The following is a 19,325-nucleotide window of genomic DNA, read 5'->3' on the forward strand; positions in this document are numbered from 1 at the left end:
CGGACATATTGCGTACTGCAATTAGTTCCTAATCTTAGCAGAGGCGGCTGCTCTGTCAATGCGACGAGCGCAAATGATGTGGGGAGTCTGTCGTTCAGCGGGCGGACGTTTGGAAGTAATTAATCCGGCAGGGTATACGGTGGCCGTGCTATAGCCAGTGCCTTTTGTCCTTGGGAGAATAGCCGGAGGCTTGGTCGACTTCGAGATTGGTCCATGTAGTGTTCTCACGAATGACTGCCGAAGGTAATGTGAGGTTGATGTTTGTGAGTGCGTCCCAAGGTCGTCACTCTGCTGAGAGTCGGGTGGTTATAAGCTGAGTGCACAGTATTGCAGCTCTATTGTGCGGACGAGTGGTATGGCAAGGGGCGTCCTATGCACATGTTGATGAATTTACGGGCGCGCTCGCGTCTAGCGTTGACGAAGGTAGTTCCAGGACGCATTGGTTGTCCATCGTCGAGGCACGAATAATATGGGAGTAGGTAGCGACGCGCTCAGGTTCGTCTGTAGAGAGTTCGAGAGGACAAGTGGGTATGACGTCATGACTCTGCCCTTCAACATGAGGCCTAGCCATAATTCCTAACACAGCACTTTCAAGTGCAAGTGAACGTAAGCGTAGCATCCGGTATTGCATTGGTCTTGGGCAGAGTGCAGCTCGATGTTTGTAGATGATCATTGCACCTGACGCGGTGGATCTCCTCCGTGCACGGACCGCCGCGCTTTCATTCAGCTCCTCGCCTCGCGTCTTGTTTCATCTATCACGCCATCAGACGATGCCGAGGCGCGACCAACCCTTCACACTACAGATCATATTATCCGCACGTCCTGTCGAGTCGGCATTGATCAAATGGCACGTCGCGAACGAGTGATGCGTGCCGCAGGGCAAACCAGCCGGGATGAGGATCGTGCAGCTGTCAACTGGACCACGACGCGTATGTACTTTCGGATCCATGGCTTTGTGATACTTCGATGAATGCGAACTAATTACAATTGTAGTATTTTATATGATTGTCTACGGCACCTGAGTGTTCATTGTGACCTCGACAATATCCGTCGCGATCCTGTCGTGTTCATAAACACCAGAGCGACTCGTATCCCAGGACGTTTTCTCTTTGTTGTATCGCTCAACGGCCTTTAAAAACTTACGATGTAACTCTCCCAATCGCGGAAATTGTGCATTGGTACGCTTGGACTGTTTCTTCTTCGCACAGCTGATGTTCATCAAGCGCACCAATTCTGCCCATGCGAGGAGTTTGAGGAAAGCGTCCTCATTTGAAAAGAAGCGGCTTCGCATAGCGGGGTTCCACCCTTGGAAGAGTTGGACAGCGGGACGCACCACGCCTCCAAACCAGTCGGGCTCTGCACGGTTACCTTCCCATAGACGGAAGAGTTCTTCGGCATGGACATCGACGTAGTCCTTGAGTAGACGAAGCTGCGTGACAGCAACGCCCTCCTCCGTACTACATATGATGCCCTTACTCCGCTGTGGGAATTCGAGGGTGACCTCCTCTCGTAATGGATTGACTTGCAACTCAAAGATCTGTTCGATGTCATTGCCGATGCGCTCGGCTAGACTACGGTTGCACAAGTACACCTGGCATACTGGGCACCTGCCGACCTTCTCATCAAGCGTACGCAGATTGTCCATGAGACATCGATCATGCATGGAGCAACCGCAGGGAGGTGCTATGACAGGATTCTTGTCCGCGTCATGGTAAGACTTGAAGCACAACTGGCAATTCCCAGTAGGTGTAGGATCTTTCCAAGAATTCGGCACAGCATAACGCTCAAGGAAATCCACCTGATCAGGAAGTGAAGACGGGATGGTGTCGGAAGCCTTGTGGAAACGTGAGCTTAATCGTTCGGTGTCGTGTGCAGGAGTGGACGTACTAGGGGGTGCCTCTGTGCACCGAACGCTGAAGCGTTTGGCCTTGGCCTCCAACTCCGACCTTGTATCCCAAGTTCGACCTTCAAGCTTCTTTAGCGTTGCAGTATGCCGTTGGTGTGCTGGCTTACCTGAAAGTTCGACAGGCGACCTGCGAGCGGGAAGTTCAATTGGCGATCTACGCGCCGGAAGTTCTGCCACTGGTCTATGAGTCGCTGATGCATCGAGACCGAAAGAATTCGCCCTATTACCGTTCACGTAGAAAGTCGACGGTAGTAGCTCTTCGCTGTCCTTCTCAACCACCCACTTCGGTGGGTTGCCCTGGTACCATTCGTCATAGGCAAACGGTGGCGACCTTTCGCTTTTAATGGTCCCAACACTGGACTGCCCGCTCACTTCAGATAGGTTAGTGGATGTGGGAAGGTACGTCTTGTTCGTGTACAGACCAGTCACACCCAGCATATCTCTAGCCCTTGCTACACTTTCATCTGTTTGGATTCCGGGAAACATACCCATCGTGGCCTGGGCATCTGCATAGATCGAGGACGTATCGTGAACGGAATCGACCCGATGATGGCGCGTGTGCGGCACGGCTGGAGACGCTGCGCGCGTAGATGGGGGAGCTGAGCCCATGGGCGTGCTATCACGCGAAGAGCTACCGTGTTGAGAGATCAAGACCGATGGACGACCCTTCTGCCATACTTGAGGGGGCATCTCTGGCTCCCGTGCTGGAATCGAAGCACTACGATGACGGCCTGGGATGATTGAAGATATACGCTCGGCAGTGTCACGTATCCTCGTCTCTAGCGAGGCTCGTGGCCTAGACTTCTCCCCAGTATGTCCGGACGAGCTTGGCCGCGAATTACGCACGGAACTGGATGTCATGGAACCGGACGTCATGGAACCGGATTCCACGGAACCGGATAACAAGTCTACACTGGGTGTGTATGCCGGTGGCTCATCGCCATTCACGCCCTTCCACTGGTCTTTCGTAACAGTGTTCTTATCCTTGTGCATACAAAAGAACTCCGCACATTGCTCGACGATCTCAGGATGGCGCGGCTTCTGATAGCTATGTTTCCTTGGTTGTGAGCAGCGACATACAAAGTCTTTGTTTCGGCTGGTATAGTGAAAGTCTTCAACAAATACGCCTTCCATCGCCCATTTCGCTTCTCGGCTTGCGCGATACTTCCGGAAGTCAGCGAAGCTGCAGGATTCAAGGCCATGGCGGTCGAGATATAGCATTATGCTGGCGCTCAGATGCCTCGATTCGCATGCTACGGTGGACGTCCTCTCGCCATGTCGTCCCGCATCGTGACAACGGCAGACGCGGTTACGCTCCCCGCCAACGTAATGCAAGATGCGTTCATCGGATGATAAAGAGGATAGGGAGTGGCGGTGGAGATCGTCTGCGCGGCGGACTTCGACTGATCTTGTGCGCTTGCGGCGGACGTAAACGTAGTTGCCCTTGTTGTGCGCGTAAGACTGCATCTTGTTGTATGGGTAACAAGACTTCGTGGATGGGCAGGCAGACGGGGGTGTCTACTGGTAAATGTGACCCAGCGGTCTGCATAAAAATACTGGACTGACTATCTAGGTTCCAGGATCTGTGCATTCTTCCCAGAGTGAAGAGAACTACAACTAGGTTCTCCTTTCGTGACGTCGTGCACGCACCAAGTACAACGGCATCGTTAATACTGGAGAACGTCACGAAGTTGGTGTTGAGCACGGGCCTACACAATGCGATTCACCACAGGGGCGTTTCAAGAGCGCTGTGAGAAAGACATCGATACGATTAAGTCATACTTCAGCTACCACTTCACGATGCGAGAACATTGTTCTTCAGGCGAGCAATGACGGGCGACGTTGCATGCGCGTGGTGGCTTTCATTCTGTCATCTATGCGACACTGTCTTTGGCCACTAAGGCTGTTGCTGTGGCCTTGCTAGACCTTGTGGTATCGACCCTTGACGTCGGCACTCTTAAGAGAGTTCCCTAGGATCCGGAAGTAGCCCCTACTACTCTGAACCATCATCTTCAAATAGATCGTCCAATCCCGAAGCATCTTGCTCGATGTTTTGCTCCGCATCCTCGAACAATTCATCCAAATTCGAGTCGTCTATCTCAACGCTCTCTTCCGCGTCTACTGGTTCCTGACCCAGCGCCGGCACCATCTCCTCAGCCTTCTTCTTCACAAACGCGGGGTTCTTGTCCGGAATTCCAGACGGTTCATCACCCTTCGAGATGATTATCTGCTCTGGCGAGAGCTTGAAACCCTGAGCCTCAAGATGTTTGACCTCCCAATACTCATTGAAGCGTGGCCAATTAGGCCACTTCTTCACTTTCTCAAGACGCCTACAGTACTTGAATCTTCGCTCGTAGTCTTTGAGCGCTCTTGCAATCTTTTCTTGAACTGCAGTCTCAGCGGCGGCGGCCTCTTCTTCTGGAGAAAGTTCGGAATCAATTTCAGAGGCTGACGAGTAGTTCTGCTCGAGCGGGTTTGGTGCCACGATAGGTCCAGTTGTAGCTCCTGCATCAGTCGCATCGCGTGGTTGCTCGCGCCATTTTTTACTCCGTTCCTTTCTCGCTCCCTTCTTCGCGGTGGCATCCGCCTTCTTTTCATCCCGCAGTCGCTCTTTCTCCACATTCTTCATCTTCTCATCTTTCCCCTTATTGGGTGACTGTTCCTTCTTCCATGTCATGTGGCTTTCATGCAAGTCGCCCTTCTTGACCAAGTATTCTACCTTTCGTTTCCACGCTGACTTATCCCTAGAGATTGAGGCTCTCTTTCTTTCCTTTGTGACTCCTTCTATGCAGCAGGCCCCGGTTTCATACTGGTGGTTGCATTTGTACATACCGGTGACTTCGTGCGGGGTGAAGTCCTCGAGCTCGCCGGGGTATGGCGGAACTGAGACCTTGTCTAGGGGATGTGTTACCTGGTCTGGTCTGATGGTCTCTACCGGTACTGACGAAGTAATGGTGGGCGCAAGAGTTCTAGGAGTCTGGGGCTGTGGTGGTGATATCTGCCCTGCTTGAACTTGATCAGATATGGGCAGTTGGGTCGTGTCTGCCACATCCACCGGGGACGTCGCAGATGCAACGCCGCAATACTGGTCATACGCAGCTACCATATCCTGGTCGACTAGAGTCCCAACTGCCTGAGCCGCTACGATCCGGTCCCACCTCGCCCTAGTTTCAGCTGTATCTTGCTTGAGTCCATTCGCAAACTCCACCTCGGCCTCAATCAAGCTCGCTTCGAAGGCTGTGATACGCTTCCATAGCGACTGATTTTCTTTGCTAGTTTGGTCATACTCGCTCATCTGACGTCCTAGCTCTGCCATTTGGCGGTATGCGATATAACGCTTGTAGGAAGGCAGGGAGCGTAGGCGCCACACATCGCGTGGTACGAGCATCTCATCTTTATAATCGACGGCAGATCCGATAGTGCCCTGCTTCGCGGGAATGGCTGGAATTATCGTTACGGCCTTTCCTTGAAGGTCTGGATGCGCACTGATGAGCCACTGCTCTTGCTGAGTACCCGGCTGTTCTCGCGCGGCTTGCACATTCACAGCGGGGACTTGGGCACCGCGATGAGGCCCTTCTACTCCTGTCTGGTGAGAGGCACCCTGTGTGGCTGCGACTGGGGTAGCGCTGTATTGGTGTGGTCCTGGTGTACCAACGATCGGCCGAATACACTGTTGTTGCTGTTGATGGAGTGTATCATTTGCGGCCATTGCGGGCACCATGGGGTGACTTGACTGGTGACCTTGCACAGACTGAGGTACACGTATGCCTGATGTATACCTAGGCTGAAGATCTTGGCCAGGCTGCCGGTCCGCTGTAGCCCCCATAGGGTGATCTGGCGCGAAGATATGCGCAGTCTGAGGTTCATGTAGTCCCCACGCATAGTCAGGCTGTACCACTCGAGCAGGGTGTCGGTTCACGTTCGGCCCGTAGACTTGGTATAGATTCCCGAAACCCATCTGAGGAGCTATCGGAGGCTGTAATGGCGAGCCGGAACCATACTGTCGGTTGTTGCCGTGTATATACCCTAACGTAGGAGTATATAAGCCGTTCTGGGAAGGCGCGTATCCTGGGTTGGATCCCCGTGGGTTCAGTGGAGCCGATGGATGAGTATGCGGCGGGCTTAAGTATGGAGGATGGACAAGAGGTGACGACTGGGGTCGTGGAATGTAAAGCGAGGGTGTTTGGGTGTAGCAATCGTGGACGTCGCTGGAATCTTCAGGCGGCGTCCAAAGTCCATGTTGACGTTGTCGCTTACTTGGCCCAACTAGTTCCTCTTCATGCGCGCGCTTCGGTGGGCGCGGTAGCGTCGCAGGCGTGGACGGTAGCTGAGACATAACAGTATAACTACCGCCGTGGGTATGGCGAGACGTTGTTGCTTGAAGACCTTTGGAAGCTCGCGAATCCGCGATCGAATTGTTGAGCGTGGCAGTGGATGGGTGGAGGTGGGTTCCAGAGGCTGCGGTATTGCTGGAAGACCAGACCCAACGTGAGGACCAGCTAGCACGTGTAACATTCCGTCACTACTGTTCTGATCATGGGGCGATGCCGGAGAAACGCACTCACGGTCACTGGCAAGCGGCAAGTGCTGTGTTGCTTTCACTTTCACTTCGCTTGTGCTACTCTTGCGTGGGTACGTGGTAGTCTATACAGGAGCCTGTATCAATTGGAATGCATGCTAGATCGATGATCAATTAGGGGGGGTTTTGGTACTGATGTCTACATGAAAAGGGTTTATGATTAGAGAGATTGTGTCGCTTGCCGCCTACATAGGCGCTTAGATTAAAGAAACCAAACTACATATTAGGACTTGAGGTATACATCGTGTTTGACGGTGACTATCCGTTAATACAGAACTTTGCGTATGTAGCAAAACGATACAGAGCTGCCTGTATACAACTGTGTGTATGCAACGACGCGGTACTAAGATGCCTACATAGATGTTTACTCCTATAGACTTACACTACATGTATAGCGTTAAGGTATACATTACCTTCTATACTTTCTATCTATTAACATAAAGTTCTATGTGTGCAGCAGCGTAATACAGAGTTGCCTACACATCCTGTTAAAGTGAGGAATATATACTATATACATAAATTTGAGGTATACATTGTCATCTCTACTACTTATGTGTGGACATAGAACTCTGCGTATGCAGCAACGCAATACAGATTTCCCTTAGTCGCACGTTGAAAGGTAGTATAAGTAGTCTAACGAAGTTTTCCTCTACTCGTAATCGTCCTCATCAGTGAAGTTGTCACTATCGTAGAGAGCTTCCAGAGCGTGTTCTCCGTCGAACTCGAGATGCACTTCTAGTCCGTCGGCGCCATGTTGGTTGAGAATGGTACCACGTTGTGTGTCACAGAACATGTAGCTGCATAGGATCTGATTAACCTCAACTTATGGTACCAGCTTCATTGTATTAATAGTAGAGACTCTGAAAACTAACTATACCCTCAGCAAAGATACCTATCTACCTCTTCTCCATCCCCATAAGGGTTCTCATGCGGGCAAAGCAGCGGGACAAGTCCATCTGCAGAATCCTGGTTCAGTGCAGAGCCTTGACTCGTGTCGACAAACATATACGATCTACATACAATTTTGGACAGAGTCCGAGGCAACTTGTCCTTTACCAACTCTTGTATAGACTCCTCCGGCTCCATCAATGAGGAGCCCATGCCTCTGAATATCAACGTCTTAAGATTTGGCCATCCTTCAACGAAAGCTTTCTCCACAACCTCCTCTCGAAATCGTATATCCAAAGGACTATCTACCAGTACCTTCCTGATCGATACATCCTCATCCATCACATGGCTGGACCTCAATATTGCTCGGTGTTCCAGCACGACCTCCACCGCAGTGAGGCGAACCGACCTCAAGAGAGACGCCCATTGCTTCATTTCAGCAGCCTCCTTCTCAAGATCTTGTAGCATCCCAGAATACCTCTCTTCCTCTTCTTCTGGTATGTCGACCGGTAGATCGAAGGGGCCCGGCTTGCACAGTAGGAGATGAGTAAGCCTCTTTAATGAAGGCCAGTTCACCTCTAAATGGCGCATGTCGCCTGAGGGTATGTAGTAAGTTCTGCGACGAGTCCTCCAGTCGTTTGTCTCCTCCTCTTCATCTGGTTCGAAGAGCTGGGGTTCTTCGAGAATGCCGAGATCGAGACTGACGATAGTAGACGCTGAAGCCCTGCAGATGGCTGAAACAAACTCCACGGGAACATAGCCTCTCAGGCGTACATTCTGCACTTTGGTTGCGGCCGGTTTCTGGAGGAGGCCTAGAGCTGTGGGCGGACCTTTCGGATCTTCGGAGTACTCGCCAATAACCTCAATCGTACGGAGATTAGGAAGTGACAGTATCATGTTCCAGATCTCAGGCGGGCTCTCGTGCGTGACCGTAAGGCAGAGGTGTCGTGTCAATTTCTTGATCCTACCCCAAGCTTCGGATTTTCCATTGGATGCATACATCTCCCTGATGGCAGCACGAAACTGCTAGTTTCTGCACTCGTATTCCGCATCCTGTCCGGTGTGGTCGCGATATGACCATGAGTCAGGAGTGTGGTCGGTCAGGTAGGCTCTGGGAGGCTGCTCGTGGGAGAGGGTGAAGCATTCGTCATGGGCGTCTTGGCGGTGGAGCTCGATGCTTGTCCAGAGCGCAGACTGCGCGAACTCGCGATACCGCTTCGAAGCGCGTGCCAGCTGAGTCACATCGTGAGGTTTCAGGTAGCTGATGACCCACCAGGTCAGTTCGTTTGGCAGGGTGTCGATCATAGCCTCGGCTTTTGGTGAGGGTGCTGCTATGATGGTAGCTTGGTGTTGCAGGACACGACAGATGTATGTGGCTGTGAGGGAATGAAAGGATGAGGATGGGCCCAACAGGCAGCGGTGACGTGGCAAGGCGCTAGTGAGAGTGCACGTGCAGAGTAGGGGAAAGCGTGGACGCGAAACGCGTCATCACGTGCGCGATCCTGGAGTGACACATGCATGCCACTACACAGATGGGGTCGCCACATAGGATGTACTATATGTCAACAACTGATCTATATTAAAGGCAATGTATACTCCAGAGGTATTCAAGTACTCAACTACATCTCCATCACCATTCCGACCCATGCTTTGTAAATTTAGGAATCATCGGAATCATTCCACCAACACCCAGCCTTTTTCTGCACAGCCTTTACCACCGAATGCGTCAACGGCGCCGTCTACCCCTTCTCCACGAACATCGTCTTTGCTTTGTCGAGATATTAGAAGGGGCGAAACGTGTTGACACGTGTTAGCACATGTCATCACATGTTAGCATATGTCACGACGTGCGCGATGCTGCTTGCTGCATACACAATACGATATCTTAACAATTGAACTATCTTTGAGAGGACGTATACTCCAGGTCTCATTCTACTTTTTGCTTCATTTTGCTTGCTGCATACACAATGCTGTACCTTGACATTCGACGTATCTTCAAGTTCATGTACGCTCCAGGCCTCGTCCCAGGATCATTTCATGCATATTCCTACTTGCTGCACACGCGCTATTATATCTCAACCATCGAACTATGTTCAAGCTAATGTATACTTTACGTCTTGTTATACCCTGTGGGTCATTCTGGTTGCTGCATACACGATGTTATATCTTGATGATCAAACTGTCTGCAGGGTGATGTATACTCCAGGCTCGTCCCAGAATCATCATGTGCACTACCCTGTTTGCTGCATACATAACACTCTATCTCGACAATCGAAGCATATTCGAAGTGATGTACACTCCAGGCTCGTCCAAGAATACTTACATGCACTACCCTGTTTACTGCATACACAACACTGCATCTCAAAGATTATACTATATTCAAGGTGATGTATACTCCAGGCCTCATTCTAGATACTGCGGCAATGACGCCGTCCATCCTTTTTTAACTAGTAACTTCTTCTCCTTTTCGTAACCCCCTTTCCTACTGAACACCTCCAACGTGACACCCAACTTGTGTAACTCGTCCGCCGCATATCGAAAGAATACAATATCCACCGGATCCAACTCGTGCAAAGTGACGGTGTTCATAGACTCGTTTCTAGTCTCCATGGGTACAATGAGAGAGAGATGCCTGAGAGGAGAGAACAGGGCGACGAGGATGGTGAGATTGGCTTGAAGGGCTTCAGTCTCGGACATGTCTTCGGCTTTTTCGACTGTTTCGTTGAATGTAGACACGAGCTTGTGAAGCTTATCCGTGTTGAAGCAGTCTAATGTAAGATGTTCCAGATGCGCGGGGAAGACGGCATGCGGATCTGAGAGACACTTCAGCTTGGTGTCTTTGTGCGGCACGAGTAGGCCAAAATCGACGTGTAGTTTACGGAGGTGTTTGATATCTCTGAAGGTATCGAACTGGGGGTGGCCTTCGGGTCTGTTTGACTCCTGATTTGACCACTGAAGTAGCTCCAGGAGTGGGGTATGCTTCTCTAAACTTCGTAGGAGTTCGACCAAGCCGTCTTCTTGTATACCATCAGGCTGCCAACGTCTGCCTTTTCCGCAACCAACGACCACAAGCTCTCTTAGGTTGCTCATTGCCGGGTTGTTGACCATCTTCTGAACCGCTGCAGGGGTTATGTTGTTTGCTCCAGTAAGTTGTATGCGGCGAAGGACAGGTTGTTTGGGCATAACCGATGGGTATTCGAACATTGATGCGGTAGAAAATGGTCGGAAAGACCGGACTCTGATCTCCAAGGTCCGGAAGGCGGGCAATACCATAACGGTATCCCCATAAGGCACAGCCCCATTCATGTTAAGATGCCAAAGGCTCTGAAAGGGGCCTTCATTCTCCCTCCACTCTAAACCCAAAACGGCAGATATCCTGTAAGGTAATGGACGCCTTTGGAATTCTAGGTATCGAATGTTCTGTGCATGGCACAGAATAAGAGCCATTGCCGATTCATTGGATGAAGTACCTCCCAAGGGCGAAGTCATGATTTCACTACACCAACGCAATTTCGTTGAAAGAATATGCGGCAAACCGGAGACTGGAAAGAGAACTTCGTCCATTCTGTCCTGTATCGCGGTTTGGTATTTCCATACATCAGAACGCAATTTCTCTTGCTTCAAACTTCGGTTCGTGACCTCCTGACGGCGTACGGGTTGTGTGTAAGTCAAGCTTCCAATGTAGAGCGCAAGTTCCTTGCGGTCCAACAATGTGAAGAGTAACCGTAGCGACGTCTCAACATCGTTAGCGGCAACCTCAATATTCTTGAATAGATAAGGCTCAGCAATACCACGGTAGTATTTGTTTGTCTTAGAGAAGGCGCTGAGAGCTTTGGTGTCGCCGAGAAGACTGCTTGCGATCTGGCCATCGAGTTCGGTCGATAGCTTCTGGAGAGACATTCTAGATGTCGTTGGACCGGGTGAAGTTAAGTGTTATGGGCGCAGAAGGATTCCGTCGATATTGCGGCCGCGCTGAAGCTGGTAGATGTGACGTCTTCACTGAGGTAGGTGAATGCAGTGGTGTAGATCGAAAATGAGTCCAGCAGGTAAAAGCTGCGAGCTCGACCACCGTGAGGGAAGCATGTATCAGGAAGTGAGTGCTGTCGCGTTGACGTAGCAATTAAGAGATATATATAATTTGGTTGGCGTTGGTCGAAATTGATGGTGTAGACAGAACCCATGGTTGAGTGTGGAACTATGAGAACCACAGTCGAACATACCGCTTGGACCCTCCTTTCCCAAATTACTTGGGTACACCCGCCCATAGTGAAAGACTCATCTCTTCCCACCTGCGTGCACATGAGCATTCACTCTCACCTCTCCCACCGCCTCAACCCCATGAACATCAAGACAAACACCGCACCTACTTGTGATGTAATACGATTAAACATTGACCAGCCCGAGCACCCCCCCTATCTATGTATACATATGCTCCTTTCCTTTCCCTTTGACGCCACTTCATAACCTTCGTTGAACAGATGAAGAATGAAACGCTGATTCCGAAGAAATTTTTCGAATGCGAGGAATTGTTGCTAACAAACAAGGGTTTCTCATTACCTCAACGGCGACCCCACTCTCCCCTCTACAGGCGTCTCACCCGTCGTAACGCGTATACTAGGCAGTCTCTCTAAATTCAGATTCAACGCCGGTAACTGCGGCGCCCTCGTATTAATCGGACTTTCGTAATTCGGGGGGTCTTCATACGCAGGCGCGTCTTCCCCTGGTACCGGTCCACCATTGCTTCCACTCCCAACTCCACTCCCACTCCCACTATAACTCCTCTCCGGATTCAAACTCACAACCTCAAACCCCTCGGTATTTGGACTGGGACCAGGACTAGGCCCAGCAGTAGAATGTGAATTCGAGCGCGACGCATCCGCAAAGTCGTAATCGTCGGACCCGCGGGATTCAACGGATTGAGTGAGGGAAGTGACGGAGAGGCCGCGGGCGTGGGCGTCGCGGCCGCGGGATTGGCCGGAGAAGGAGGCGGCGGAGTCGAGGAGGGGTCTGTTGTCGCTTTCGGAGGAGTTGGCTCGGAGGCGTGTGCCGTCGTGGCGTGCGACGCCTAGATCGCCATACGCAACAGCGCTCACGCGTCTGTCTCTCGACCGGGTCCGGGCTTGGTGCTCTGCGATGAGCATTTGTGAAACGGAGAGGTCGGCTGCTTCTTCTGCGCGGCGCCGTATATCGGCTAGGGCTTGGACGTCGCCGCGAGCGCGGGCTTCTCGTCGGGCTTGACGCCGGGCTTCGCGGTCGGTGGCTTCGATGCGGCGGGCGAGCCGGATTTGATACAGGGATTCCATTTCTTCTTCCCGTTGGCGCTCTTCTTCGTCGATGGTTTCGGGGAGCTCGAGGACTGTGTCTACGCCGCCGCGTTCGCCTTCGCGGGCGAGGACGCGCTCGTTCTCTCGTGCGGCGGACGAGTAGGCGGGGAGTGTCATGACGCTGCGGACGGAGGTGTTTCTGTCGACGCCGGCACCGGTTGTGCTGTTCATTTGCCTTTCCGGATCTCCTGCTGCTGCTCCGCTCATCTCACCACTCGCCCTGCTTGTGCTCCCCCGGTACTCGGTATCCTGCAGACTGGTCGAGTAGTCATTTCGGCGCGGGCGCTTGCGGAACGCTTTCCATGAGAATAACGAAGGGAGTTTGTCGGCGGACGACTGTTGTGCTTTCTTTGCGGCGCGGTACGGGGCGCGGAACTTGAGGGTTGAGAAGTATGTGATTATGAGGATGGCGAAGATGGCGACGGCGATGATTCCGACCTGGGGAATGCAGGGTTAGCCAGTGCGTGGTAGAGTATGGTAGAGCGATGGCGTAAACTTACTACGACAAAGGTCCTGCCCTGCTTGGAGACTTCTCTCCTCTCGAGGGCGCCGTCCCTTGCATGCCGAGCGGGTAACAACATGGCACCCAAACAACCATGCACCGGGCCCGTCCAGACGTCAAATGCGTCAACCAGAGCCTGTCACCGGAGTCTTGTTTTCACAATGAGATCACTTGGTTTGGAGAAGTGTGGATCGCCCAGGCTGCCAAAGGCCCGCCTTCTTGGTTCTGTTTGGCACTAGGGAGCTGTCGAACCGTTGTGTCGTGCGAAAGTTAAGGCAAAACGTTAAGAACAAGCGGCGGGAAGCGATGTCGTGGATGCGGTTAGGATATTGGGGGTTAATGGGTGTATAGTTTGGCGACTACGGAATGGCCGAACAACAATGGGGGAGAGCCGCGAGTAATGGTCTGGCTAGGTCTGCGCCCGGAAGTTGGTCTTGGCAACCTGGCTGAGTGTTGATGCGGTTGCCGGGATGATGGAGCTGTGACCAGGGGCTGTGGCACGACGAGGTAGGGAGATGGAAGGATTGCAGTAGGATGCAGGACGATGCAGTAAAGAATTCCTCTGGCATTGCCATCTTTACACATTCAATCCTATTCTCAACAGTTATGCATTATGCAACATGACAACCAGCCAGCGGCAGACGCCAAAAGCAAGCCTCATGTCATCTCCAAAACCTGCTGCTATTCTTAGGCGCCATCTCCCAGATTCAAGGTCTACACTAGCGCCGGCTCCTGATTGGCGCATCCTACTGCAGGATGATCGCATTCACATGTTTGATCTACAGCGCCGTGGCACAGACTGAACAAACGGCTGGTCGCAATAACGGTCGTGAACAAATCTTCGAAAATAGTTATACAGTATATTTTTTTCGAGTAAATGACTTGAATGGAAGTCGACGCTGGCTAATTCAACTCCAAGATGGAATACAATAGATACAAGAACTGGGTGCCGCTTTCATGACATGATAGACTAAAACTTCTTGTCCAACTTTTTCAAGAAACTGCCGATTCCCTTCTCCACTTTATCTACCCGCTTTCCGATGTTGGAGTTGCGTTGCGGTGCGTTGGGGTTCTCGTGGTCTTGCACTGCGGCTTCGTTCTCCGTCGGCCGGTACAGCTGCTGATGCAGGTTCTGTCCCTGTGGTGGGGTTCCTGTGCTACCGTACTGGTATTGCGCGTAGCCAGGAGAAGCCATTGGCTGGTATTGCTGGGGAGGGAATCCAGGTGATGGTAAAGCAGAATGCGCGGGGGGCGATTGAGGGGCAGGAGGAAAGCCAGGCGAGGATGGGTAGTTGGCGTACTGGTGGACTGGTGCTGTGGACGTTCGCTTCATGGCTGGGGGTGGTGGGGTGCCGTTGTATTGGCCTGGTGGAGGGGCAGACGGAGGGGGTGCGAAGGACGGCGGACTTTGCGATGCACTTGGTGGGCCTGTGAAGCCCTGGCCGGGCGCTGGCGGTCCTGGGAAGTATGCCCCTGATGTCGGTTGAGGCGCGAACGAAGCTTGTAGCGGGTTGCCGTATTGCGCTGCATGCTGATCGTGGACTGCAGCAGATCCAAGCCCCGTGCCATCATTGGCGTCTGGCGGTGGTGGTGTCTTTTCGCGATGAGCGATTGGCTCAGGCGCGGCTGGAGCAGCCGGGTTGTATGCCATTGGAGCGTAGTTGGGTGGCTGCTCGCTGGGAGGAGGTGATGTAGGAGCAGGTGCTGTGGGAGGACCGGGGAACGACTGTGTTGTGCTGACACTCGGAGTACGGCTTGTGTGTGATATGGCTGCGCTCTCCAGCCTTGCGATGACTGGGCTCAGGGCGTCGTTCTTGTGTTCCGAGTGTGTTGGTGTGGCATTGGGGTTGCGCACAATCTGCATCTGGTGTGGTTGCAGCACCCGCCGGATAGAGTCGAGGAAGAGGCTCGCGTCTTCTGGTGTCCAGAAGTACAAGTCCACTGTATGTAGCCTGTACATGTATTTGCCCTGGTTCGAGGGATCGGGTGTGGGGAGATGCCATTGCGACGTGTCTTGGTGGGGGCTCGCGCTGCCATTGTGACTCCTGAACGCGTCGACTGTGAGGGTGAACAGACATGGGTGTTTGTATGTGTGCTCGATCTTGACTGTGTCCAGCTCTATACAGCATGTCAGCTCGTGTGCCATGGGGAAATGTGTCAGCACTCACGGCCGGAAAAGGCATCCTGGTTGGGAGTGCCCGCATGGTTCGCGACTTCTATGCGCCCACTCTGGCGCATAGGGTTGTGGTAGAGGTAGACATAGGAGCTCTTATCGAAGCGGTGGTGCGGGGGGACCTGGGTAGGCGGGGAGATGTAGTAGTGGACGTCTGCGAAGCTATTCACAGTCAGTATAGGATCGAGATATGCAAAGCTACCACTACTCACAGCGTCAAGAGGGACACTTCTCCCTGCTGCGGAGGCATGGTGTTAGTGTAAGATGGCAGTGTATCAGGCGTCCAAGATATCTCCAAGCCAAGATGTGGGTTATGAGGTCAGCTGTAGGTAGTGAAGTAAGACGGAAGTTAGCACTCTCACATCAACACAAAGAGATCAAAGACATATATAGGGTCGCAAGGCTGTCATCTCAGCTCCCCACGGGTGCAGCCAACAGCTGCGCGCTCTTCTATTTGCGTCGTGCTCGAAGCGCCCGCGGGTTATAGTCTTGTTTAGTAGGCGCCGGCCCAAGCTCTGCCGAATGGCCAGCGCCCAGCGGGCAGCTCTGCTCCACCCGTGACTTGCGGACCTCCGAGCCAATCCAGAAATTTGCTGCATCGAGCATCGTCGAGCACGAGCATCCGCCGCCGACGACGCGCAATTGAGCCAGCACCCTGCATTGAGCCTCGCCGTCAACTGGAACACATACACTGGACATACCGTCGCCCACACGCATCGCGCTCGCCCACCGCCGCAGCCCAGCGAGGGCAAATTCCCACGTCCACACCCGCCAACATGTCTCTCGTCAACCTCGCACACGTCTGCTCGCACATGCAGAATGCATCCAAAGCCCGGCTCGGACTGACATCAATACCCGTCTCCAAGATGCACGTCAACATTGCACTCGGCCTCCAGCGCGAAGGCTTCCTCTCCTCCGTGACCCTCGGCGGGCCCACACCACCCAAGCCCTTCCTGCTCCAAACGCAGCAAGACCCCGAGCAACACGAGCAAATGGCACAGAAGCTTGCAGAAGAGCCCTGGCTCGCCTACCCCGTCGACGCCCCCGCCGGCACAAAACAAAAGTCACCACTCGGCGCCGAACAAGTCCACGACATACACGTACCCCAGAACCCCGCGCGGAGACGGTTATGGCTCGGCCTGAAGTACTGGCAGAACGAGCCTGTCCTGAAGAATATGAAGCTGATATCCAAGCCCACACGGAGGATATGGCTGACGAGCGAGGATCTGGCTAAGATTACGCGGACAAGAGAGTCGAGCTATGTGAAGGGTTTGACGAGGCCGGGAGAGTGCATGTTTGTCACGACTGATCGGGGGATATTGGAGGCGAGGGAATGTGTGGAGCGGCAGTTGGGTGGCATGGCGCTGTGCAGGGTGTGGTAGAGAGACGGGGTGGTTATGGACTGTAAGACTGTATTGTACCAGTATCATGATGGGGTCGGATTGCACATATGAGGGCTTGCATGGAGTAACGCGCGACGCATCTGTAGAAATACCAAACCCAATTACCATGTATTTCGAGTTTGACGGACAGGAATTGGTCAAATGCGTTAGTGCGCTGACACGAGGGTTGGACTGGAGGGGTGCAAGAACCAAGGCGATGCGAGTCAACGTCACCAACAGTGAACAGCGGACATCCCGGTACAAGAGACTTCGCAACATGGTCAGCCTGCCTGTCCCGCACATTGGGCGGCAAAGTTGTTGTTGTGAGCTAAACATTTGCTGTTGGAAGTGGTTGTTGACATTTCATTTCGCTGTAGTTCAGAGCATGGATTCGCTCGCGACCAAAGGCCAAAAATGAAGCAATTATCTACAAAGTTCGTGCTAATCTACATGATATTCCAGGATATTTCCTCGTAACAAACTTCGTAACCACGTTGCTTGCATCCCAGCGTCCCAATTACCAAAAATCAAAGGGGGAATATGTCCAAAGAAATTCGTAAAGATCTGACCATGGCCTTTTGCCAGATGTTCCCAAACCCCAACTCCAGTACCCGTGATAAGCCTCATCATACATCTCTCGTCTTCTTCTTAGACGTAGCTGCGGCGGCTCCGGCTGTGGCTCGCGCGGGGGCTGCGGGAGTGGTGGCCGTGACGCGATCGGTGGACTTCGCGCTTGACGACGACGCGGTCACGGTCGTTGCGGTGGTGGCGGTGCACAAGGAGGGCCAGGATGGACGTGATGAAGAAGAAGATGATGTTCCTGCAAAGAGATTAGCTTCGGGGATGGTTTCGATTTCGAAAAGTAGAACTTACATGATACCAAACGCCCACGAGGCCTTGAGCATGGCGCATTGGCGGTTGGTGTCGACGCCGAATCCAGTTCCACTGATAGTAGCAATACCCAAGTCGGCGCTGTAAGCACCACGTCTGCTGAAGTTGGTGCAATCAGCATCGGCAATGCCGCGCAGAGCGTAGACGGCTCCGATGAAGGCGCCCATGAAGAGAAGGTCGATAAAGGCAACGAATTTGGCCGAGTGCTTTGCGCGCGTGTAGAGGAAGAGGGTGCCTAGAGCCCATACTGCGCCGAGGACGGATACGATGAAGAGAACGAGGATGGACGTGGGTGTGAGCAGGTTGCGGCTGTTGTACCAATCGACGAACCACGCCAGCATACCCAGCGCAGGTATGAGGGTGATGATCTGGAAGATGCGCCAAAAGATGAAGGATAGTCCGGAGAACGACATGATGGCAGTTGATAGGTACCGTTGATGCTTCGTGGGAAGACGAGTTTGCCTTGGTCGGGGCTGTCAGCTGAACCACGGTTGGTTGATGCCGTGTAGCGAGGCAGGTGCGATGCGACCAAGTGAGAGATGCAAGACGACGACAAGGCGTTGAGGAAATGCAGGGCAGCGCGCTTTTAAGATCCTGCAGCGACAACAGACCAGGATGCGTCTTGCTTTGCGATCGGGTTGCAGAACGGTCGCGGTGTTGCGGAGTGACGTATAGTCGACGGAAACCGGGATGTATACTTTAAAGTGGGATGTCTGCTCGGGTGGTGGGTATTGGTGAAGGCGGGGGAGGCTGGTACTGTGTGGCTGGATCGTGCCTTCCTCATTTCGAGCCAACCAACACCAAAACACCGCATCCTACGACGACACCTCAAACACGCCATGCTTCGGCGATAGAACTGGTTTTCAGACTACGCCGGAGTACTAGAATGTGTTCGCATCCTGCCATGCTTTGATTTTCGCTGCTCGCTGCTCGATGCGCATTAGCTGCTTCGCGTGGAACCACAACAACACACGCCGCAGCTGAGAGTGGGCCTAGACAGCTGTCGGCGCCCAACCCGCTTCCCTCAGCCTAGACGGCACATGGGCGTCGACGTTATTCGTGGATGCTGGGCAGAACCGCCGAGCAAGCGGCCGTTGACAGCCAGCAATCACCTGAGATTCGACCCGGCCAAACGTCTTTGCGCTCATCACCCAGCGCTGTGGGCCGAGCGCCCCAAACACAAGGGATACCTTGCGTGAATCCGGACGTTATGGAGCTGCACCGCGGACCACCTAGACGTTCAAATCTCACGCCGCTCGCCTGTGCCGCTCTTCCTTTGCATCCTCGCCTGCGCCTAAGGATTGTTTTTCATTTCCTGCTGCATGGTGATGGGTTATGCTGACCGCCCAGAAGCACAAGAATCAGCCGGACTTATCACAGACTGCCATTGTCTGCCATCCAAGCCATTACACTGGGGTCGCTATTGGTCTCTCCACACGCACGATGCACCTCGTCCGCAATAGGGACTGCCATTGTGCTGGGCTGTTCGCTTCGCGGATTAACCTGCAGCAACTCGGTAGGATGCGTTCCTTATCAGCAGCCAGACCGCTTTCGATCACTGCTTACTGCCCTGTGCTCCACATCCTGTACGGCGGGACGAGCGGACATGGGTTTTCGAGAATAGGTTCAATATATACAACTCCGTACCGCATAGCTGTCACCCTTTTTACCCCTCGCGTT

At 53.0% G+C, this 19,325-nt stretch overlaps 8 protein-coding genes across 8 annotated transcripts; 1 reads left to right on the top strand and 7 right to left on the bottom strand.

Annotated features, from left to right (window-relative positions):
- Positions 1–1,009: 1,009 nt before the first annotated feature.
- Positions 1,010–3,108, bottom strand: J4E85_011659 (uncharacterized protein; the record flags this gene model as incomplete). Its single annotated transcript, XM_051475860.1, has 2 exons — positions 1,010–2,954; positions 2,987–3,108. The coding sequence occupies 2 exons, from the start codon at positions 3,106–3,108 to the stop codon at positions 1,010–1,012; spliced, it is 2,067 nt and encodes a 688-aa protein (XP_051320336.1).
- Positions 3,109–3,899: 791 nt separating this feature from the next.
- On the bottom strand, positions 3,900–5,615 carry J4E85_011660 (uncharacterized protein; the record flags this gene model as incomplete). Its single annotated transcript, XM_051475861.1, has 1 exon — positions 3,900–5,615. One exon carries the CDS (start codon positions 5,613–5,615, stop codon positions 3,900–3,902), a length of 1,716 nt encoding a protein of 571 aa, XP_051320337.1.
- A 1,519-nt stretch (positions 5,616–7,134) lies between these two features.
- Positions 7,135–8,678, bottom strand: J4E85_011661 (uncharacterized protein; the record flags this gene model as incomplete). The annotated part of the gene is made up of 3 exons (XM_051475862.1): positions 7,135–7,293; positions 7,506–8,337; positions 8,413–8,678. 3 exons carry the CDS (start codon positions 8,676–8,678, stop codon positions 7,135–7,137), a joined length of 1,257 nt encoding a protein of 418 aa, XP_051320338.1.
- Positions 8,679–9,776: 1,098 nt separating this feature from the next.
- J4E85_011662 (uncharacterized protein) lies at positions 9,777–11,273 on the bottom strand (the record flags this gene model as incomplete). The annotated part of the gene is made up of 2 exons (XM_051475863.1): positions 9,777–10,777; positions 10,910–11,273. The coding sequence occupies 2 exons, from the start codon at positions 11,271–11,273 to the stop codon at positions 9,777–9,779; spliced, it is 1,365 nt and encodes a 454-aa protein (XP_051320339.1).
- A 653-nt stretch (positions 11,274–11,926) lies between these two features.
- J4E85_011663 (uncharacterized protein) lies at positions 11,927–13,278 on the bottom strand (the record flags this gene model as incomplete). The annotated part of the gene is made up of 2 exons (XM_051475864.1): positions 11,927–13,135; positions 13,198–13,278. 2 exons carry the CDS (start codon positions 13,276–13,278, stop codon positions 11,927–11,929), a joined length of 1,290 nt encoding a protein of 429 aa, XP_051320340.1.
- Positions 13,279–14,169: 891 nt separating this feature from the next.
- Positions 14,170–15,622, bottom strand: J4E85_011664 (uncharacterized protein; the record flags this gene model as incomplete). Its single annotated transcript, XM_051475865.1, has 3 exons — positions 14,170–15,317; positions 15,368–15,534; positions 15,585–15,622. The coding sequence occupies 3 exons, from the start codon at positions 15,620–15,622 to the stop codon at positions 14,170–14,172; spliced, it is 1,353 nt and encodes a 450-aa protein (XP_051320341.1).
- Positions 15,623–16,148: 526 nt separating this feature from the next.
- J4E85_011665 (uncharacterized protein) lies at positions 16,149–16,754 on the top strand (the record flags this gene model as incomplete). Its single annotated transcript, XM_051475866.1, has 1 exon — positions 16,149–16,754. The coding sequence occupies one exon, from the start codon at positions 16,149–16,151 to the stop codon at positions 16,752–16,754; it is 606 nt and encodes a 201-aa protein (XP_051320342.1).
- Positions 16,755–17,402: 648 nt separating this feature from the next.
- J4E85_011666 (uncharacterized protein) lies at positions 17,403–18,058 on the bottom strand (the record flags this gene model as incomplete). The annotated part of the gene is made up of 2 exons (XM_051475867.1): positions 17,403–17,574; positions 17,628–18,058. The coding sequence occupies 2 exons, from the start codon at positions 18,056–18,058 to the stop codon at positions 17,403–17,405; spliced, it is 603 nt and encodes a 200-aa protein (XP_051320343.1).
- Positions 18,059–19,325: the final 1,267 nt, after the last annotated feature.

Source organism: Alternaria conjuncta, assembly GCF_024043145.1.
Source record: "Alternaria conjuncta strain BMP 0040 chromosome Unknown scaffold_40, whole genome shotgun sequence".
In the NCBI taxonomy this organism is placed as follows: Eukaryota; Fungi; Ascomycota; class Dothideomycetes; order Pleosporales; family Pleosporaceae; genus Alternaria; species Alternaria conjuncta.